This window comes from Typha latifolia, chromosome 1 (genome assembly GCF_019914945.1).
Source record: "Typha latifolia isolate L0001 chromosome 1, TyphaL0001v2, whole genome shotgun sequence".
NCBI classification, from domain to species: Eukaryota; Viridiplantae; Streptophyta; class Magnoliopsida; order Poales; family Typhaceae; genus Typha; species Typha latifolia.
Window position 1 is genome coordinate 7,209,251 of NC_133086.1, and position 17,577 is coordinate 7,226,827.

The following is a 17,577-nucleotide window of genomic DNA, read 5'->3' on the forward strand; positions in this document are numbered from 1 at the left end:
ATAATTATAGTTATACATATATATATATATACATAATTAGTTTAGCTTAATTAATTTAATATATTTAGTTTGTACAAATTAAATATAATTATCTCATAGTTAGTATATAATTCTAATTATATCATGTTTAGCAAAATACTTGCAATATAAATTACTATTTTAATCCTAAAATAGTAATTATTAGGGTTATGTACATATATTCTTACGTAATTATTTACAATAACTTAATTCTTATTTTTCTTAATTATCAAGGAGAATAATAGACAAACTAAATTATATTGTAAATACACTATTAAATAATAATATAATTATGATTAATAAATAACAAAATAAATATAGAAATGAATAGTACATAATTACAATAAAAAAACTATCTTTCTTGTCGGGTTAATTTTAATGAATAGAAAGACTGACATTATTTGTTATAAATAATTTCAGATCTCAACCCCCATGTTCAAGACCCTGTGGACCTAGCTATCGAGGCTTGATCGTTGTCGTAGCAACGTGAGCGAGTGGTTGTTTGATATTTGCAGTAGTGGTGAGTAGTCTTATCCTATAGACGCTTTTCTCAAATTAGGATATATTATATCTTATGTACACGCATATTTTGGCCTCCAGCATGATTATATGATTTTATCTAGAGATGATTTTCGTCAAGCATATTTTATCATACATTTAATTAGGCTAATCTGAGATATGAGTACATTGGTGATATATAGAGATGATTATACTATTATGGTTTTTATTTCGGGATGATCTCTATCATGAGTATGTATGTGATAGACTAGCAAAACTATACATGTGTTAGATACATGGTTAGAGTCGGCATTGCATTATTTTTCTCTTGGCTTCTTTATCACCTAAATTCCTAAATTGCATAATCTATTGTCGTACTAGATATATATGCATATGATTTATCATGTATAGAAAATTATAAAAGTACATGTGTATGTGATGTGATGTGATGGCTGGAACGGTATCTGGTCCAGACTGGTACTGGACATACTCTTAGCGTATGGCAGAGTATGGTGATGACTTGTTAGGTTTTTATTTGTTGGCAATTGTGTACAAAATATACTAAGTATATTTTTTTCATGTATATGAGCTTTACACAAGTCTAGAATATCTCTGGTTTGAAGAATTGCAAGATTATTGGAGAAAAGTCGTCGAGTTTACACCGGTGTTCACAAACGCGTTCGAACGCGGTGCGTTCACAAACGAGTTCGAACGCGAAATCTGCGTTCACACAGACAGAGAGCCGCGTTTACAAACGCGTTCAAACGCGAAATCTGCGTTCACACAGACAGAGAGCCGCGTTCACAAATGTGTTCGAACGCGGGTACTGCGTTCACACAGACCGAGAGTTGCGTTCACAAACGCGTTCGAACGCAACCTGAAGAATTCAAGCTGTCGCGTTCGAACGCACTCGAGCCCATTCGAATGCACCAACAAAGTTTAAGAATCTTGTATTTTCATGAGTGCGGATAAGATTTGGATTTGGCTCTATCTTGAAGATCGTGAGTACGGATAAGATTTGGATTTGGCTCTATCTTGAAGATCGTGAGTACGGATAAGATTTGGATTTGGCTCTATCTTGAAGATCGTGAGTACGGATAAGATTTGGATTTGGCTCTATCTTGTACTTTCGTGAGTACGGATAAGATTATGATTTGGCTCTATCTTGTACTTTCATGAGTACGGATAATATTTGGATTTGGCTCTATCTTGGAGATGATATATAAGGATTGTGAAACCCTATCTCTAGGGTGGTTGAAGAAGCATTATTGAAGTCGGCTACATCGGTTCTTCAACTAACAAGGCTCTTCTTATCTACAAATCTTAATATTTCATCTTAAGGGCTATCTAGACGAAAAATCAATCTCGAGGGTTACTGAGATTGGACTTCAATCACGAGAAGCGGTGAATCGTGGGTTCTAGCGAGCAAGACTGAGAGGAACAAAGTCGTTTGGATCGACGGGTTGTTTTGAGAGTCAGTCTTGTAACTGCTACTATTCTAGTGATTGGTTTTGATCCGAGTTTGGATCCGTGGTTTTTTCCCATTTGGGTTTTTCCACGTTAAAATCTTGGCGTTCATCTCTACTTTCATTTTTAATGTTTCTTCCGACTTTTACTTAAGCGAACGAGCGAGATCATTGCCTAGTGTTTAGATACATACTTGTGTCTAGGGGTTTTTTCAATTGGTATCAGAGCAGGTTCTCTCACCTTTGAGAGAGATCAGATAGGCATGGATTTTCATAGAGATGGACCATCATCTATTAGACCTCCTATTCTAGATGGATCAAATTATGGATATTGGAAAGCTAGGATGAGAGCTTACTTGAAGTCTATAGATGAACGAGTATGGTTTGCCGTTGTGAACGGTTGGAGTCCACCAATGTACATGGTGGATGATAAACTTGCTGATAAACCAATAGAGTCATGGGATAGGTCAGACTATGAAAAAGTTGGATGGAATAGCAAGGCAATAAATGCAATTTTTAGTTGTGTTTACTCGGAAGAATTTAGAAGAATTTCTACTTGTGAGATAGCAAAAGAAGCCTGGACGATCTTAGAAACAACTCATGAAGGAACTATGGCTGTAAAACTTTCAAAACTTCAGAGGTTGACTACTAGTTTTGAAACCCTGCGTATGGAGGAGAATGAGACATTTGATGAGTTCTATGCAAAGCTGAGTGATATAGTTAACTCCAGTTTCAACCTAGGAGAGAAAATTCATGAAAACAGAATTGTCCGTAAGATCCTTAGGCCTCTTCCAGAAAGGTTTCAGGCAAAAGTTACAGCCATTGAGGAAAGTAAGGATATCGATTCTATGAAAGTTGAACAATTGGTAGGAAATCTACAAACATTTGAGTCCAGTCTTTCAAAACTAAGGAAGTCCAAAGGGATGGCCCTATCCACAGTTGAACAAAATTTAGAGGAGTCTGATGATGAAGGTGATTTAGATGTTGAGATGTTGACCTTACAGACCTTACGAGTGGGTGAAGAATAGTATGTGATTAGTATTTTGCGCTAGATGAGTTATCTTATTTGATGTATTAGTAGACATCCTTGAAGTATGTCTTTATCATTGTCTTATATTCTAGCAGGTGACTTTATACTTGTATAATAATGTATATACCACCGTTGTGTGTATATTTTGGTTAAAAGCTATTGATGATGATGTTATGGCCTGTGTGGGACCCAAGTAGGGTTATTCGTGTATTGTTGACAGTTAAATTTGTTTTATTCTTAGTTTAGATGTTGTAAATAATTTATGATGTTGATACGGGGTTATTTGATTGTTAGTAACTAAACAATTGGTCAGGTGCCACGCACGTGCCGTGTAGGCTCATGTCATGCACGTGTTCAAAGTTGTGAGTGTTACAATAAAAGTGATTAACGCCACAACGGGCAAGTCAAATAGACTGGGCTTAAGTATTTATACACAACACAATCCACTAATCGCTCGAACTAGGCTAAAATATTATAGCCCATTATCATCCATTGACCTATGAAAGATATCAGGGTTGGCTCGGGCATAATAGATCAAGTGCAATGGGCTAAATTAAAAGAAAATATTATATTTTATCAAGTCAAGTGTAATGAGCCTTAATAAAACTATTTTAGTTAGCTTTCATATGAACATAGTTATATAGTGGTATCAATTTACTGAATATCTAATGTGAGACTAAAAAATTATAAGAATAGATGAGCTTAATGAGCTAGCCTTAGCCCATGGGTGGGTGTAGCAGGTCAAGCTTCTAGGCGGGTTAGGTGGGCAAAAGCCTGGCCCATAACTATGATTACCATCTCATGCTCGAGTCGTCTAGGGCCTAAATTAGGCTTAGGTTAGGCTTAGCCTGGTTAAAATCGAACAGATTTAAGCCCACCTGAGTGGGTTGAGCCCAATGATTAGCTCTAAGGATGGAGTTAGAGAAGAATATGTGGGTGGGGTGGATCATGAGAGACAAAGATGGTTTTAATTAGGTGGGATAGAATAGAGAAAATGAACAAAATAGGAAATAACAGGAACAAGAGAGGTGGGAAGATAATAATATGACAAGATAACACATGATCTAGTTGAGTTATTCAAATTTGGCTTGGAATTAATTTGAAAAAGATTAATGTTGAATTGATTATTTTCAATCCAAGACTATTTTGAGCTCGAGTCAAGCTTAAGCCTATTTCAATCCTCAGCCACATAATAAGTTAAAGTAGTCAAATACAAGGCTATCTCTTTTTTCTCTTTTCTCATCTAGATCCTAGGCATGCACGTCTTTCTAGCTTGAGCTATTTCATCATTCATTGCTTTATATTTTTCTCTATAAAAATCTATTTGAGGAGAGCAAATGAGTTTGGGTGGGCTCAATTTAACATTTTCTTAGAATGGCTTGATCAGCCCACTTGCCCTACTGACAGAAATAAGCCCAAACAACCCAGGTATCATCGACAATCTATGATGGCCTAATGATTGAGCTTCGTGACCCCAAACAAAAGGAAAGGCCGTGCACCCAGCCTTTAGGCACAAGTTGACAAAAAATATAATGACAATCAATTTAATAGTTGCTATACATAAAGGAGATGGATTTGTCAATTGGCAAGGTCCAGCAAATGATGAGGGGTATGCTCATCATCGCAAATCTATAAAGGTGTTGGAATAGCTATATCACTATTGTGGCACAATGCTATTGACAAAAAATTTGCTTAGCTCGAAACATAGAAGTACCAGGGGAAGGGGTGTCCATAACTTATAAGAGGCAACAAAAAGGAGACTTACAGTTAGGTCTTGATAAGGGCAAGCTAGCTAAATAAAAAAATTGACTAACAATTGATGGTTCGTTAATCTGGTCCAGTACAGGCATACGATAATGAGTGGCCAAAAAGCTAGCAGACCTAGCCAAAAGCAAAAGTTAGTAAGAAGGGAAATTCAATTTTTTATTGGGGATCTCAACAACAGGGGGATTTTAACAAGCGACTATAACATATAAAAAAAGAGGCAATGCCAACTTAGGTGGAAAATGATTGAAGGATAAATGTAAATAAGGAGGGGAAGGAAAGAAGAAAAAATAAGAGAGAGGGATGGGATTGTGCGGGCCTAAGACTGGCACACACTACACTAGCGTAGTGTCAACCTAGTGTCTATGACGTGCTGCAGAGGGCTTACACAAGAAGGGTTGCTTGCTTATTCATCTTTTTTTATTATTTTTTTCTTTTTTGTAAGCGTCACAATGGAGTTTGTAATTTTTATTAGGGAGCTAGAATTTTTTATTTTTTTACTATATTTGTATCAAACTTGTCCGCTAATTATTAACGATAAATAAAAAATTTGCCTACCGACATTTCCCACTAGAAAAGAAAAGTGCAAGACTATTTCAAATTAAACTCTAACTAAAGTATAATTAGACTAAAATCAAATACATAACCAAATTAAATTTTATTTAATATTTATTCTCTTTCATAAAATTCCAATTTTTTCGTAGAACTAGAGATGCAAAATAACCCCTTAATCTATTTACAATTTATATTTTATATAAATAAAATAATATTAAACCGAGCTTAGTCTAGCATGCTTCTGCTTTAGCCCGGCTTGAAATTAAATTTAATCATAATTCGATTGATCAAGCTTAGCTCATTCTAAATATGAGTAGAGTTTGATCAAGCCTTATCGAGTCAAACTGGAACAACCCTGTCTACAATTAACAAATAATAACCGGTAATAAGAAATATTACGACTATCAGAAAAAAGAAAAGGAAAAATAATGTACCAGGGATTTATCTAGGGTTCACTTCATGTTCGCTTCCCACTCAAAATCCCCAATCCTGCCGGTCCCTTTCATCCAATCTCTCATCGTCTTCCATGTCCACCTCCATCGAACGTTGTAGACTACTCCTCACGAGAACGCCAGCCCATGTCGTCTCCCTCCCAAACCAATTTATCAAACACCTCTCGTGCACTCCTGATCCCACCGTCTCCTACCTCACGAACTCATGCTTCCTCTCTCCGCAAGCGGCCATGTTGGCGTCCCAGAAGGTCCAGTTCAAGACCACCAAGAAGCCCGACTCCGTGCTCCAACTGCTAAGATCCTACGGTTTCACCGATGCCAACATCTCAAGAATCATAGAGAAGGAGCCACGCTTGCTCACGTGCGATGTCCAGAAGATTTTGAAGCCAAAGATGGAATTTTTCCATGAATTCGGCTTCTCGGGCACTAATCTCGTCAGGCTTCTAACTTTGGCGCCCCTCCTCTTGAAAAGAAGCTTGGAAGACCACCTCATCCCAAGCTTAGGTTACTTTCAATCTGTATTCCACAGCAAAAAAGGCGTCGTCGCGGTCTTCAGCCAAGCGCCCCATGCCCTCCACTCCAATCTCAAGAAGACCATTTTGCCGTGTCTTCAAGCTCTCCGGGAGCACAAATTGCCGGAGCCGAGGATTTCCAAATTGGTGGCGCTCCAGCCTGGTGTCCTATTGCAAGGGCCGGACCGAGTTAATGAGATCGTCGAGGAGGTGAAAGCCACCGGCATAGAAATATCAGACCCCGCGTTTATTTATGCGTTCGGTACGATCTCCGGATTGAAGAAATCGACATGGGAGAGGAAAGTGGCGGTTTATAGAAGTTTTGGGTGGTCCGAGAATGAGGTGCTTTCGGCATTTAGGACGCAGCCAGTGTGTATGAAGATATCAGAGGGAAAAATTAGGGAAGGATTAGAATTCTTTATGAATAGGCTTAAAGTCTGCCCCTCCGATATTAGTAGGTATCCAAAACTTCTGCTGCCTAGTTTGAAGAAGACGATTATTCCAAGATGTACAGTGCTGAGCATTTTGATTAGGGAGGGCAAAGTGGGAGAAAATTTGAAGATAGTTGCTGCATTGCCACTTCCCAGAAGAATATTCTCGCAAAGATACGTGACCAAGTTTCAGGACGATCTACCTGATGTTCTTAAGGCTTACAACGGGGAGATTGAATTTAAAGGATTTGGGAAAGATCCTCTTGGTCAATGCGTCACTCTCTGTTAATCTAACGATAGTTGTACCCTTTTTCAGCTGGAGGTAAACCATTTTGCACACCTCTAGTGCTCGTGAATTTCTGCCATTTTGGGACAATTGGACGTTTAGATTCTTTAGAACCACAATTTTTTCTTTTCTATAGGTTCAATATGTTATGTCTATAGGTTCAATATTCTTTAGAACCACATTTTGGGACAACTGGACATTTTCTTCAGCTCTATAGGTTCAATATGTTATGTCTGACTAATAATAGTTCTAAGATAGGTACTGGTTGTTCAAGAGAAGAGTGGTAAAATTCAGGGCCTAGATCCTAGGCATATGAAAGTTTCCAACAGAAGTTTGACCCAGTAATACCATCTACTATGGTTAGAGAAAGACATTAGAACTTTCCAGAAGCAAATCATTAATTTGGGTTCTTGATGGATCTCCTAAATAACATCTCATTCGGCGGTGTCCTATGTTGAAATCTTTGATTGTAGGATCTTCTTGGAGATCTTAAAGTCGAGTATGCAGATGAATCTTTATTATATTTTGTTATTAATTTTGCACTGGAAGACGATTATTTCGTGCAATTGAAATGCTTCTTTACATTAGAGAGAAAAAAGAGGAGAGTATTAGTCTGGGAGAGAGTTTGGGTAGATTATATTGGATCTTGCATCTCTTGCGGGCTTCTTGCAGTGTTCTTCTATTCATATATAGTGGACATATGCAGGGTACTTGTAGACTTTTACATTCTCATTATTTTATTTTATTTTATTTTTTCTGGAGTAGTGATGTTTACTTTTGTTCAAACTATTTGAAGTTTGTTATAGATTGTGAATTGAAACTATGTTGTATTTGTGATGAGGTTATTGTTAGATTTGAAAGTTAGAAGTATTACCAATACTTAAGCTTAATTACTAAACGGTGGTGGTTAGTGCCGTTGGCATGATATCTATTTAATTACTTAATGTTTTCTGCGTCATGGAATATTATTTTTGGTGTTGAATTGAATTTATGGTTACATTGTATCATTTTTGTGTTGCATAAGTTTTTTTAATCATGTCGTATTATCATGTTGCGTTATAATGTCATGTTATCATATTATTATGTCGTGTTAATCTATTAAGTGTTGTTCACCCTATTTATTAGACGGGTTAGATGGTTCTTATTGTATTCATATTACAGTGAAGTTGACTCGGCCTGAATTTGATGTGACCATATGCATTCCTAATTTAGATAATTATAAATGTTTACTCTCTCTCACATATATCTATATATTACGTAAAATGTAAGTGTGGAACTAACATAGATACTCAGAACGAAAGTCAACTAACTGCAAACTAAAGAGATCTAGTGTGGAAGTAAAATAAAGTAATTGAGTATTAAGTACACAAAGGCCAAAAGTACGGGCTACAAATGTTTAACGGTAGAAATAACAAATAAACAAATAATTAGTTTACATAGTTACACACCTTTTACTATTAGTTTGTAGTTATTAAACATAATTTGCAATTACTCTCTTGATGTTCCACACTAATATTTGTCTGTGAAACTATGGATAATTCACTGAATTGATATGTATTAGACTAAGTCACAATGTAATAGACATTATTTGACAATGTATTATATTAATAACCTATAAATTATGTAGTCATAGTTCATAAGACATATTTGTTATTTACGTTCTAATTTATATTTTGAATGAATTATAGACTTCACAAAATAATATAAAGAAAAAAAAGGAAACGAGAGAGGAAGGAAAATGAGAATTATTTTTCTTCTCTTTGACCAGAGGAAAAATAAGAGAACTTTTAATTAATAAAAGTACTTGCACATCAAATCGGTAAAGTCTATTAAATGCATAACATATTTGTTTATTAACAATCACATGAAATGCACGTTATATATATATATATATATATATATATATTACCATGGGCTAGTTTAAAGTTATTCTGTATTTTAAAATATTTTAAATCAATTCTTATACTTATATTTAACTTTTTCTACAAAAGAGTAAATGGTAATTTGAGAAAGGAATACTGAAATAGACTTACCATCTAAAAATTAAAAGAGTGCACTTACCTCTAATAATGAAAATGCAATCGGTTTTCCTTCAAACTAGACCTTTCTCTCCCCATACAAAATTAAAATAAAGTATTTTGATCCAAAAAAATTCAACTGAGTGATTATGCAATGAAAACAAAAATATGTTGAAATGCCCAAAAAGCATTAAAACGCAGATTTTTTTTTTTTTTATAGCTTTTGCAATCGAATTTTATTTAGTTTTTTCGATTTATAATAATAAACTTTAATATGGATCACATATTTAAATTTTATATAATTTATTATAATAAAATATATATCAACAATAAGAACAAATATATTTATACGTTAACTCAAAAAATTAAATATTATTAAATTACAAAAGCACCAATTCCTCTTCTAACTCTCGGTCAGGAAAAAGAAAAAGAAAGTTCCTTTGATTTTTTACCCCCCAATCAAGTTCCTTTGTCCTGCCATCATCCCGGCGATTCCTCTAGGGTTCATGTTTACTTCCCACTTCAAAGTTCGAACACTTCAAAATCCCCAATTCCACCGGTCCCTCTCATCTCATCTCATCTCATCTCACATCGTCTTCCATGTCCATCTCCATTCGACGTTGTAGACTACTCCTCGCGAAAACGCCCGCCGATGTCGTCTCCCTCCGGAACCAATTCATCAAACACCTCTCGTGCACTCCCGACCTCACCATCTCCTACCTCACGAACTCCTGTTTCCTCTCTCCGCAATCGGCCCTGTTGGCGTCCCAAAAGGTCCAGCTCAAGACCAGCAAGAAGCCCGATTCCGTACTCCAGCTGCTAAGATCCTACGGTTTCACCGATGCCCACATCTCGAGAATCATAGAGAAGGAGCCACGCTTGCTCACGTGCGATGCTCAGAAGAATTTGAAGCAAAAGATGGAATTTTTCCATGAATTCGGCTTCTCGGGCACTAACCTCGTCAAGCTCCTAACATTGGCGCCCCTCCTCTTGAGAAGAAGCTTAAAAGACCACCTCATTCCCGGCTTAGATTACCTTCAATCTGTATTCCAGAGCAAAGAAAGCGTCGTCGCGGTCTTCAGCCAAGCGCCCCATGCCCTCCACTCCAATCTCAAGAAGACCATTTTGCCGTGTCTTCAAGCTCTCCGGGAGCACAAATTACCAGAGTCAAGGATTTCCAAATTGCTGGCGCTCCAGCCTGGTGTCCTCTTGCAAGGGGCGGACCGAGTTAATGAGATCGTCGAGGAGGTGAAAGCCACTGGCATTCAAATGTCAGATGGCATGTTTATTTATGCATTCGGTACGATCTCCGGATTAAAGAAATCAACGTGGGAGAGGAAAATGGCGGCTTATAGGAGTTTTGGGTGGTCGGACGATGAGGTGCTTTTGGCGTTTAGGAAGGCACCAATGTGTATGAGGATATCAGAAGGAAAAATTGGTGAAGTATTGGACTTCCTTATCAATAAGCTGAAGATCAGGCCCTCCTATGTAAGTAGGTTTCCACAACTTCTGCTGCCTAGTTTGAAGAAGACGACCATTCCGAGATGTACAGTGCTGAGCATTTTGATTAGAGAGGGCAAAGTGGGAGAGGATTTGAGCATAGCTGCAGCGATGACACTTCCGGCAAGAACTTTCTTGCAGAGATATGTGACTAGGTTTCAGGATGATCTACCTGATGTTCTTAAGGCTTACAACAGTGAGATTGAATTAGAAGGATTTGGGAAAGATCCTCTTGGTCAAATGCGGCACCCTTCGTTAAACTAACAATGGTTGTACCATTTTTTAGCCGGCGGTAAACCATTTTGACTTTCTGCCATTTTGGGATAATTGGACGTTCAGATTCTTTAGAATCTCAATTTTTTCTTTCTATTGCTTGATGTTGCATGCATATTTTTGACTTGCAGCCTCAGCTTGTATTTTTTGAAAGAATGATCCACTTGATGCATATATTGCCATGTTTTATATCATCAGAAATTTTCATCAATGCATTTGCCCAGCTGACTCTTGTTTATCTATCTAAGATTTATCTAACTTATGACTATCTGGGTTTGGCTTCCATTTTCTTTTTGTTGTACTTTTGATTTGGGGTGTTAGGATTCCGTTTTACTTTTGTGTTACATCTAGCTTAGGGGTATATTGCATCACTTCGATTTCCAGCTGCTCCATAAAACCCTTCTTCTGGAAATTGAATGAGCTGTTTTCTAGTGAGGAAGTTTCTGAAGTTGTTGAAGCAAAATGTCAATGATTTCTGAAAACAGGAAGACATGTTTTATGTCTTGAATTAGAAAGGGGAAAAACAATGGAGGTGATGGAAACATCCCTCAATCTTCTCTTCCTCTATGGTACGTTTTGTTTACATGTCAAGAGTCATGAATTGTAGACAACATGAACATTACATTGCGCTTCGAGTTCAAATCAATGATCTTCTTGCAAGAACAATCTTGCAACTATAACAGTTTCTTCAGAAGCACTTTCTCTTCCTTCCATTAAAGAGAACCATATTGGGGAACAAACTTATGATAGTTATTGGCTGTTCTGCTTGCAGCTTGCAACCATTTGATCCGCACCTATTTAGATTTAATTTTCTGTTGTTTTAACAGGAGAACAGTTTATACTAGAAAAGTATGTTATTAAATTTTTATCCTAGTGTCAGATGGATTCATGTCTGAAACTTCAAACTCATCTAGGGCTTTGCAATTATGAGCTTTTTAAGATAACTAAAGAGACGAATTCTGCTAGCAACCAACCAAAGACCTCCTTAAGACAAGTTTCTCACTGGTAGCATCCTACACTGGTTTTTCAGAATTAAAGCTTTATAGGAAGTAAGGCAGTTTAATCTTCAAATGGAATTCTTTTTTCGGTAGAATTCAAATGGATTTTGAAGTTCAAATCACAAATTTTGGCACCACAGTTTTTTTCTTTTATCAATTTGTTAGCATGTCAAAAGGTGGACCTGATATGTTGATAAAATATTGTGTGTCCATTCCAATAAATATACCCTTTAAATCATGTTTACATAGACACTTGCTCTAATAAATATGATTAGTCTATTTTCAACTCTTAAGTCTTCACTGGAAACATATATGATTAGTCTGTCCATAGCGTTTTACTTTCTTAAAGAGGGAACCATATTGATGCACTATGAAATTGTAAGATCTACACAATGAAGGCTGTTTGATGAAATTTTTTAACTGTAACTTTTTTACCTGTAACTTTTTGATAGGCCCTACTTCTTATGATATTCCTTTGTGTTGACACTAACTACTTATCATGGTTCTTATTCTGGCATCTTACTTACTGTGAAGTGGTGGAGTTTGATAGAAAATTGAGGTAGGAAAATTGTTCTCTTTGAATTTACCTTTGTTGGAGTCTGCAAGAGTTACAAATTTCTGACAAGGAAAGAGTAAAACTATTCACTTGTCTGTGGGGCTCATTCATCAGTCTTCTATTATTTATGGTGTATTAGACAAATAGCTTGCACTACTGTTTGCTTTGATTATAAGAGGAATTTCTTGAATTATGCTGCAGTGCTGCTACTCTTGCCAACTCTCAAGAAATTGAACCTCTACAAAATTCTTGTAGTACTGCTACTGCTGCAACCATTATTTATACCTCTCTCACCCTTTCCAGCTCAAGTTTCCTATCCATGTAACCAAGTTTCATACTTTATGACCAAGGTTGAAGTCTAAGATTGAATATATTGCAGCAAAAACCATTGTTTTAAAAAACTTTTAAACTTTATAGAATATAACTATACTCCGCTTAACAGCTTTAGTACATCATAGCATAGGTTAATATATAGATTGACGGATTAGTGGATTTTAATAGCTTACTATAGTTCTTAATAAGAATGCATTAGTATATTGTTTAGATTGGAATTATTAATTTTTTACTTCCACTCTAATAATATCTTTTTCATAGGAATTAGAATTTGATGGCTTCCAAATAAATTCCATTCCCTTTGCTTCATACAAATATGGATACCAATGGGATGCAGGATATTATTCAGAATGTGAAATTACTCATCTACAGAGCCTTAAAAAAAATAAGACCACAAGTTCACATAAAAAATAATAAATATATGCTTTGCTTATTTTCATACTAATATAATAATCATTCAGATAAAATATTGGGAATATTCTGATTATGGAACCGGGTCGGATCTGGATATTACCCAACAATTTTCACTCTCTATTCGAACCAGGCGTAGATTGTATCGAACTCATACAACTTTGTGTGCAGAGAATCCACAACCTTCTATTTTACCGTCTCCTCCCGTCCTCCGTGTCCAGACAGGCTGGTAACGCGGGATCTCCTGGTCTCTTCTCTCTCTACCCATTATATAAGTCCGGTTTCTAAGCTTTCCATTTCCTTTTCTTCTCTCCTCTTTCTTTTCCGAGGAGAAAGGAAGAGAGAAGAGACCGAATCGGAAGCTCGGATCGAAGAACTCCTCCCAAGATCTATCGAAGATTGTCTGGTATAATGCCTATCTTTCTTCCTCTCCTCGATCTGATTCGAATAAATAGATCTCATACTGGTGATCTTAGATCCATCTCCCGAATGGCGTTGATCAATAGATCTCGGGGTTGTGCTTCATAATTTCATATTAGATCTTGGATCTCTGTGTAGATCTTGGAGCTTGAGGTCTTTTGACTTTGTGGATCTCCGGTGAGGTGAGATGGGGCTCACGTTCACGAAGCTCTTCAGCCGCCTCTTCTCGAAGAGGGAGATGAGGATCCTGATGGTTGGGCTCGATGCGGCCGGTAAGACCACGATCCTGTACAAGCTCAAGCTCGGAGAGATCGTCACCACCATTCCTACCATCGGTAAAGGCTCTTCTTTTGCTTTGATGTTAGGTTTTTCTTGGCATTTTTGGTAGGCAAGAATGAAGCGATTTTACATCCTTTGGTGAGATTTGGAATAGTTTTATATGTAAATGGTCCTTTTGAGATCTGAAATTCTCTTCGCAGGATGAACTTTGAACCTTATGTTTGTAGTGGCAATTGTGAAATTATGTTTGAGTTGATGCTGCTGTGTTTGACTTTATTAGCTTTCACGTTAATTGATTCTACTTCCTTCGCCCTTTAGATCCTTATGTCAGCTAAAATAAAGCTTTTCTCTGTAATGGGTTGCTCTGTAACGACTTTGATCACCAGATCAGTTACAAGCAAAGAAAGCCTTGATGGATGCTGCTTAATAAATTGCCTACATAATGCCGTTAAAAAGAAACCTGTCAAAACTTTCCTGGTATATAAACTTACATGCCCATCTTTATTTTTAGCACAATATGCCAGCTAGTAGAACCCAACCATGAGAAATACACCCTGGGTTAATAGTAATATCACTACATGGATGAATCTCGGAAAGGGGCATTTATAAGGTCTTAATGTATGTTCTAATCCAGAAGGATGATAATTGGAATGGAAATAGCAGCGACAAGAAGGTTGTTTAGCCTTATGTTGGAAAGTTTTCTTTGACAAAGATCAGATATCTTTTGTTTGTCATATGTTAAACAAAACTTCGACATTTTGTGCCTAATCATGCATATTTCCTCTACTAAGTTGCTAAATTTCATTGGGCTCAATGCAGGTTTCAATGTGGAGACTGTAGAATACAAAAATATTAGCTTCACTGTTTGGGATGTTGGTGGTCAGGACAAGGTAATGAATTCCTTAAGCAATTATTCTTCTTTTTTTTAGCATGCGTAAAGTTAGAAGAACTGGTTTTGTATAATTGTTTTTTGTTGAAAGATGTTTTTACCAGTTTTGAATATCTGTAAAGGTTACATGATAATGTTGGAAATATAAGATACTCTGTGATACTTGATATTGCCATGTTAAGGATGAAACATCTAATGATCATGACATAAGATTTTGAGAATTGTTATTGATTTGTCTTGATGATGGGTGGATTCAGAAAGCAAACTGCATATGCCATCTGACTACTTTTGGTGCTCTTGGCTTTTGGAAAATACAGATTAGACCTCTGTGGAGGCATTACTTCCAGAACACTCAGGGCCTTATCTTCGTTGTCGACAGCAATGACAGAGATCGTGCTGTTGAAGCAAAGGATGAGCTCCACAGGATGCTAAACGAGGTAAGTTAGTTTCTAATAGAGTGTTAAATGATATTGAAGTTGACTTTTTTCTGTCAGCAAATGTCACAACATTTTCATGTGGATACCAATTGATGGTACGGTAGTATGTGGCATCTATTTCAAGTTATTTAAGTTCAGAAATGTTATGTGAACTGTTCACTGAAAAAAATAATATACAATGATTCAGAGTTATTCTGTTATGCGTCATTGACTGATCAAATCATCATTTTCTTATGGAGATTTTTGCATTCTGCATCAATAGTACTTATTTTGCTGTGAGAAATAGTTCAAGTGAATTAGTTATCCTCATATAATTGCAGAAAAGGAAAAAGGAACCTCTTTGGAATATGATATATTTAATTTTTCTCCTTATCATTGGTGTTGCTTTCATTACTTCAAAGGGAACCTCCACGTTTCACCTTGCAACCAAAAGAACTTCAGTTACCTTTTAAATCAGCAATCTAAATTCGTTATTATTATTGATCCTTTTGAAAGATTTTTCTCCATAAACTGATTTATAAAGTTGGTTGTAATCTGATATGAAATTGTTTTTGTGACATCATATGAAGTGGATGGAGGATACTCGAGTATTAGAATCTATAGCTTGGTTGTTGTGTGTTTAGTTCTTACCCATGCTTATGCAACTGATTCATTATCTCCCCCATTCACCTTTTTTAATTATATTATATTACATCTGCCTTACTGCTTCCAAGACAATCGACTCTATATGCAGTATTCACCATTTTATTAATCTTTGGATTGATTTTCTTCCTACAATGCAACAGTGTAATGTGTGAAGATCTATCATGTTAGTATGTTAGATTGGTTTTAATCATTTGGTAAGTTTCTCCGAGTGAATCGAGATCTCTAGTGAATTTTTCTTGATTCAGCTACCTAACAATATCGATGTGCATGTACATGAGTCCATACAGCCTTGGGTTCTTATTTAGTTATTTTAACTGTATTAATCTAAGACTATTGTAAATTGTTTGTTTATTTACTTGTTTGTTATGATTAATGTACTCTTTAGTATGCCAAAATTAATTTGCTATAAATTTTCCACAGAATATCTTGATGCACTGAAAACACTGTTTGCTCTCTTGTTTGGATATTGGCAGGATGAGTTGAGGGATGCTGTCTTACTTGTGTTTGCTAACAAACAAGATCTGCCAAATGCAATGAATGCTGCTGAAATCACTGATAAGCTTGGTCTTCACTCTCTTCGTCAGCGACACTGGTATGTTTAGTTGATGTAACAATATTGAGGTTGCAAAAGAAGTAGATATTAGGTCGGCCTGATGCCGCGGTAGTTATTAATGGCCTATCTATTGTTTGAGGTTGCATCCATTTGCCTTTGTGAGTTTGTTCTTGTGGCCTATCTTTTTTTTGCTGTGCCAATCTTGTCTAGGTAGATGTGATAGAGAGACATTCTTTTCTATGGAGTACCTATTCCTCGTCCAAGAAATAAGGAATTCCATTAAATGACCTTCATTTGAATAACTCTTATCTTACATATGCCCATCAAAAACATTTGGATAAGATCTCCAAGAATTATTACTGTTTGCTGGTAGTGATAAAACTATAGGGCATCAAATACAAAGGGGAACCAGATTCAAACTAAGAGGATTCTGTTTTTTTTTCTTTTGCAATCTGGCACTCTTTTAGATTGATTTTATGTTACCTATTGGTAGTGGGGTTCTTTAACATCCTATTGATTAGGAAATTGTCGCTATATATCAGGTATATTCAGAGCACATGTGCTACATCTGGCGAAGGTTTGTATGAGGGTCTTGATTGGCTTTCCAACAACATTGCAAGCAAGGTAAACCATTCTTTTACCCTTTTATCTCGATAATTATGCCTTACATATTTGGAGCCTTTTGAAATTAAGCTGGAGAAGCTTGACATAGTCATCTGCAATTTATTCTAGCCATTTGGCAGCCATATTCATTTGCATTGACTTTGACGGTTTATCCTTTACAGGGCTGATTCAAGCTTCTGGATAACTATACTAGGTCATCAGCATCACAGTGCAGCCTCGCTTTATAGTATAATGGATGCTATTTCTATTCGACTTCAAACTCTTAGATTACAGCTGAATCAGAATATTCTTGTTAAAGTCGTGCCTTTTTAGAACCTTAAAATAGTCTTCACTGCTATTGTGCTTCTAAACTGTTCTACATACAGTTTCTAGCTCATCTCTTGACAGAATGGTGCCTCCTTGACATCCTGAAATAGGATCGCCGCATGAATGCTCTTTGGTACAGTTATGGAAGTAAATTTCTGAATCATTATAGCTACTACTTTGAAGAAGTTAAAAATGGAAGGAATACGGGGTAACCAATGGCATCCAGAAGTCATTTTTTATTTCTCTTTTGATTTTCATCTTTTGGGGTTTAAATATGCCCTATGATATGGTTCTAAACATCCTTTGCATTATGTTCTTATTTA

General features: G+C 36.3%; 3 protein-coding genes across 3 annotated transcripts; all 3 read left to right on the forward strand.

Moving 5' to 3' along the window:
• Positions 1–5,197: 5,197 nt before the first annotated feature.
• Positions 5,198–8,019, forward strand: LOC140781328 (uncharacterized). Its single transcript, XM_073127271.1, has one exon. It carries the CDS (start codon positions 5,858–5,860, stop codon positions 7,013–7,015), a length of 1,158 nt encoding a protein of 385 aa, XP_072983372.1. The 5' UTR covers positions 5,198–5,857; the 3' UTR covers positions 7,016–8,019.
• Positions 8,020–9,440: 1,421 nt separating this feature from the next.
• LOC140795113 (uncharacterized) lies at positions 9,441–11,027 on the forward strand. The gene has a single exon (XM_073147505.1). It carries the CDS (start codon positions 9,631–9,633, stop codon positions 10,792–10,794), a length of 1,164 nt encoding a protein of 387 aa, XP_073003606.1. The 5' UTR covers positions 9,441–9,630; the 3' UTR covers positions 10,795–11,027.
• A 2,293-nt stretch (positions 11,028–13,320) lies between these two features.
• LOC140785637 (ADP-ribosylation factor 1-like) lies at positions 13,321–17,337 on the forward strand. The gene is made up of 7 exons (XM_073133584.1): positions 13,321–13,507; positions 13,660–13,856; positions 14,620–14,690; positions 15,007–15,126; positions 16,245–16,363; positions 16,867–16,948; positions 17,110–17,337. Exons 2-7 carry the CDS (start codon positions 13,709–13,711, stop codon positions 17,113–17,115), a joined length of 546 nt encoding a protein of 181 aa, XP_072989685.1. The 5' UTR covers positions 13,321–13,507; positions 13,660–13,708; the 3' UTR covers positions 17,116–17,337.
• The last annotated feature ends 240 nt before the right edge of the window (positions 17,338–17,577 follow it).

Bases quoted from the DNA above. Each gene is read 5' to 3' on its own strand.
- LOC140785637 (XM_073133584.1), top strand. From the start codon at position 13,709: ATGGGGCTCACGTTCACGAAGCTCTTCAGCCGCCTCTTCTCGAAGAGG. The intron at 13,857-14,619 runs GTAAAGGCTCTT...GGCTCAATGCAG, and splicing joins CACCACCATTCCTACCATCG to GTTTCAATGTGGAGACTGTA. The intron at 14,691-15,006 runs GTAATGAATTCC...TGGAAAATACAG, and splicing joins ATGTTGGTGGTCAGGACAAG to ATTAGACCTCTGTGGAGGCA.
- LOC140781328 (XM_073127271.1), top strand. From the start codon at position 5,858: ATGTCCACCTCCATCGAACGTTGTAGACTACTCCTCACGAGAACGCCA.
- LOC140795113 (XM_073147505.1), top strand. From the start codon at position 9,631: ATGTCCATCTCCATTCGACGTTGTAGACTACTCCTCGCGAAAACGCCC.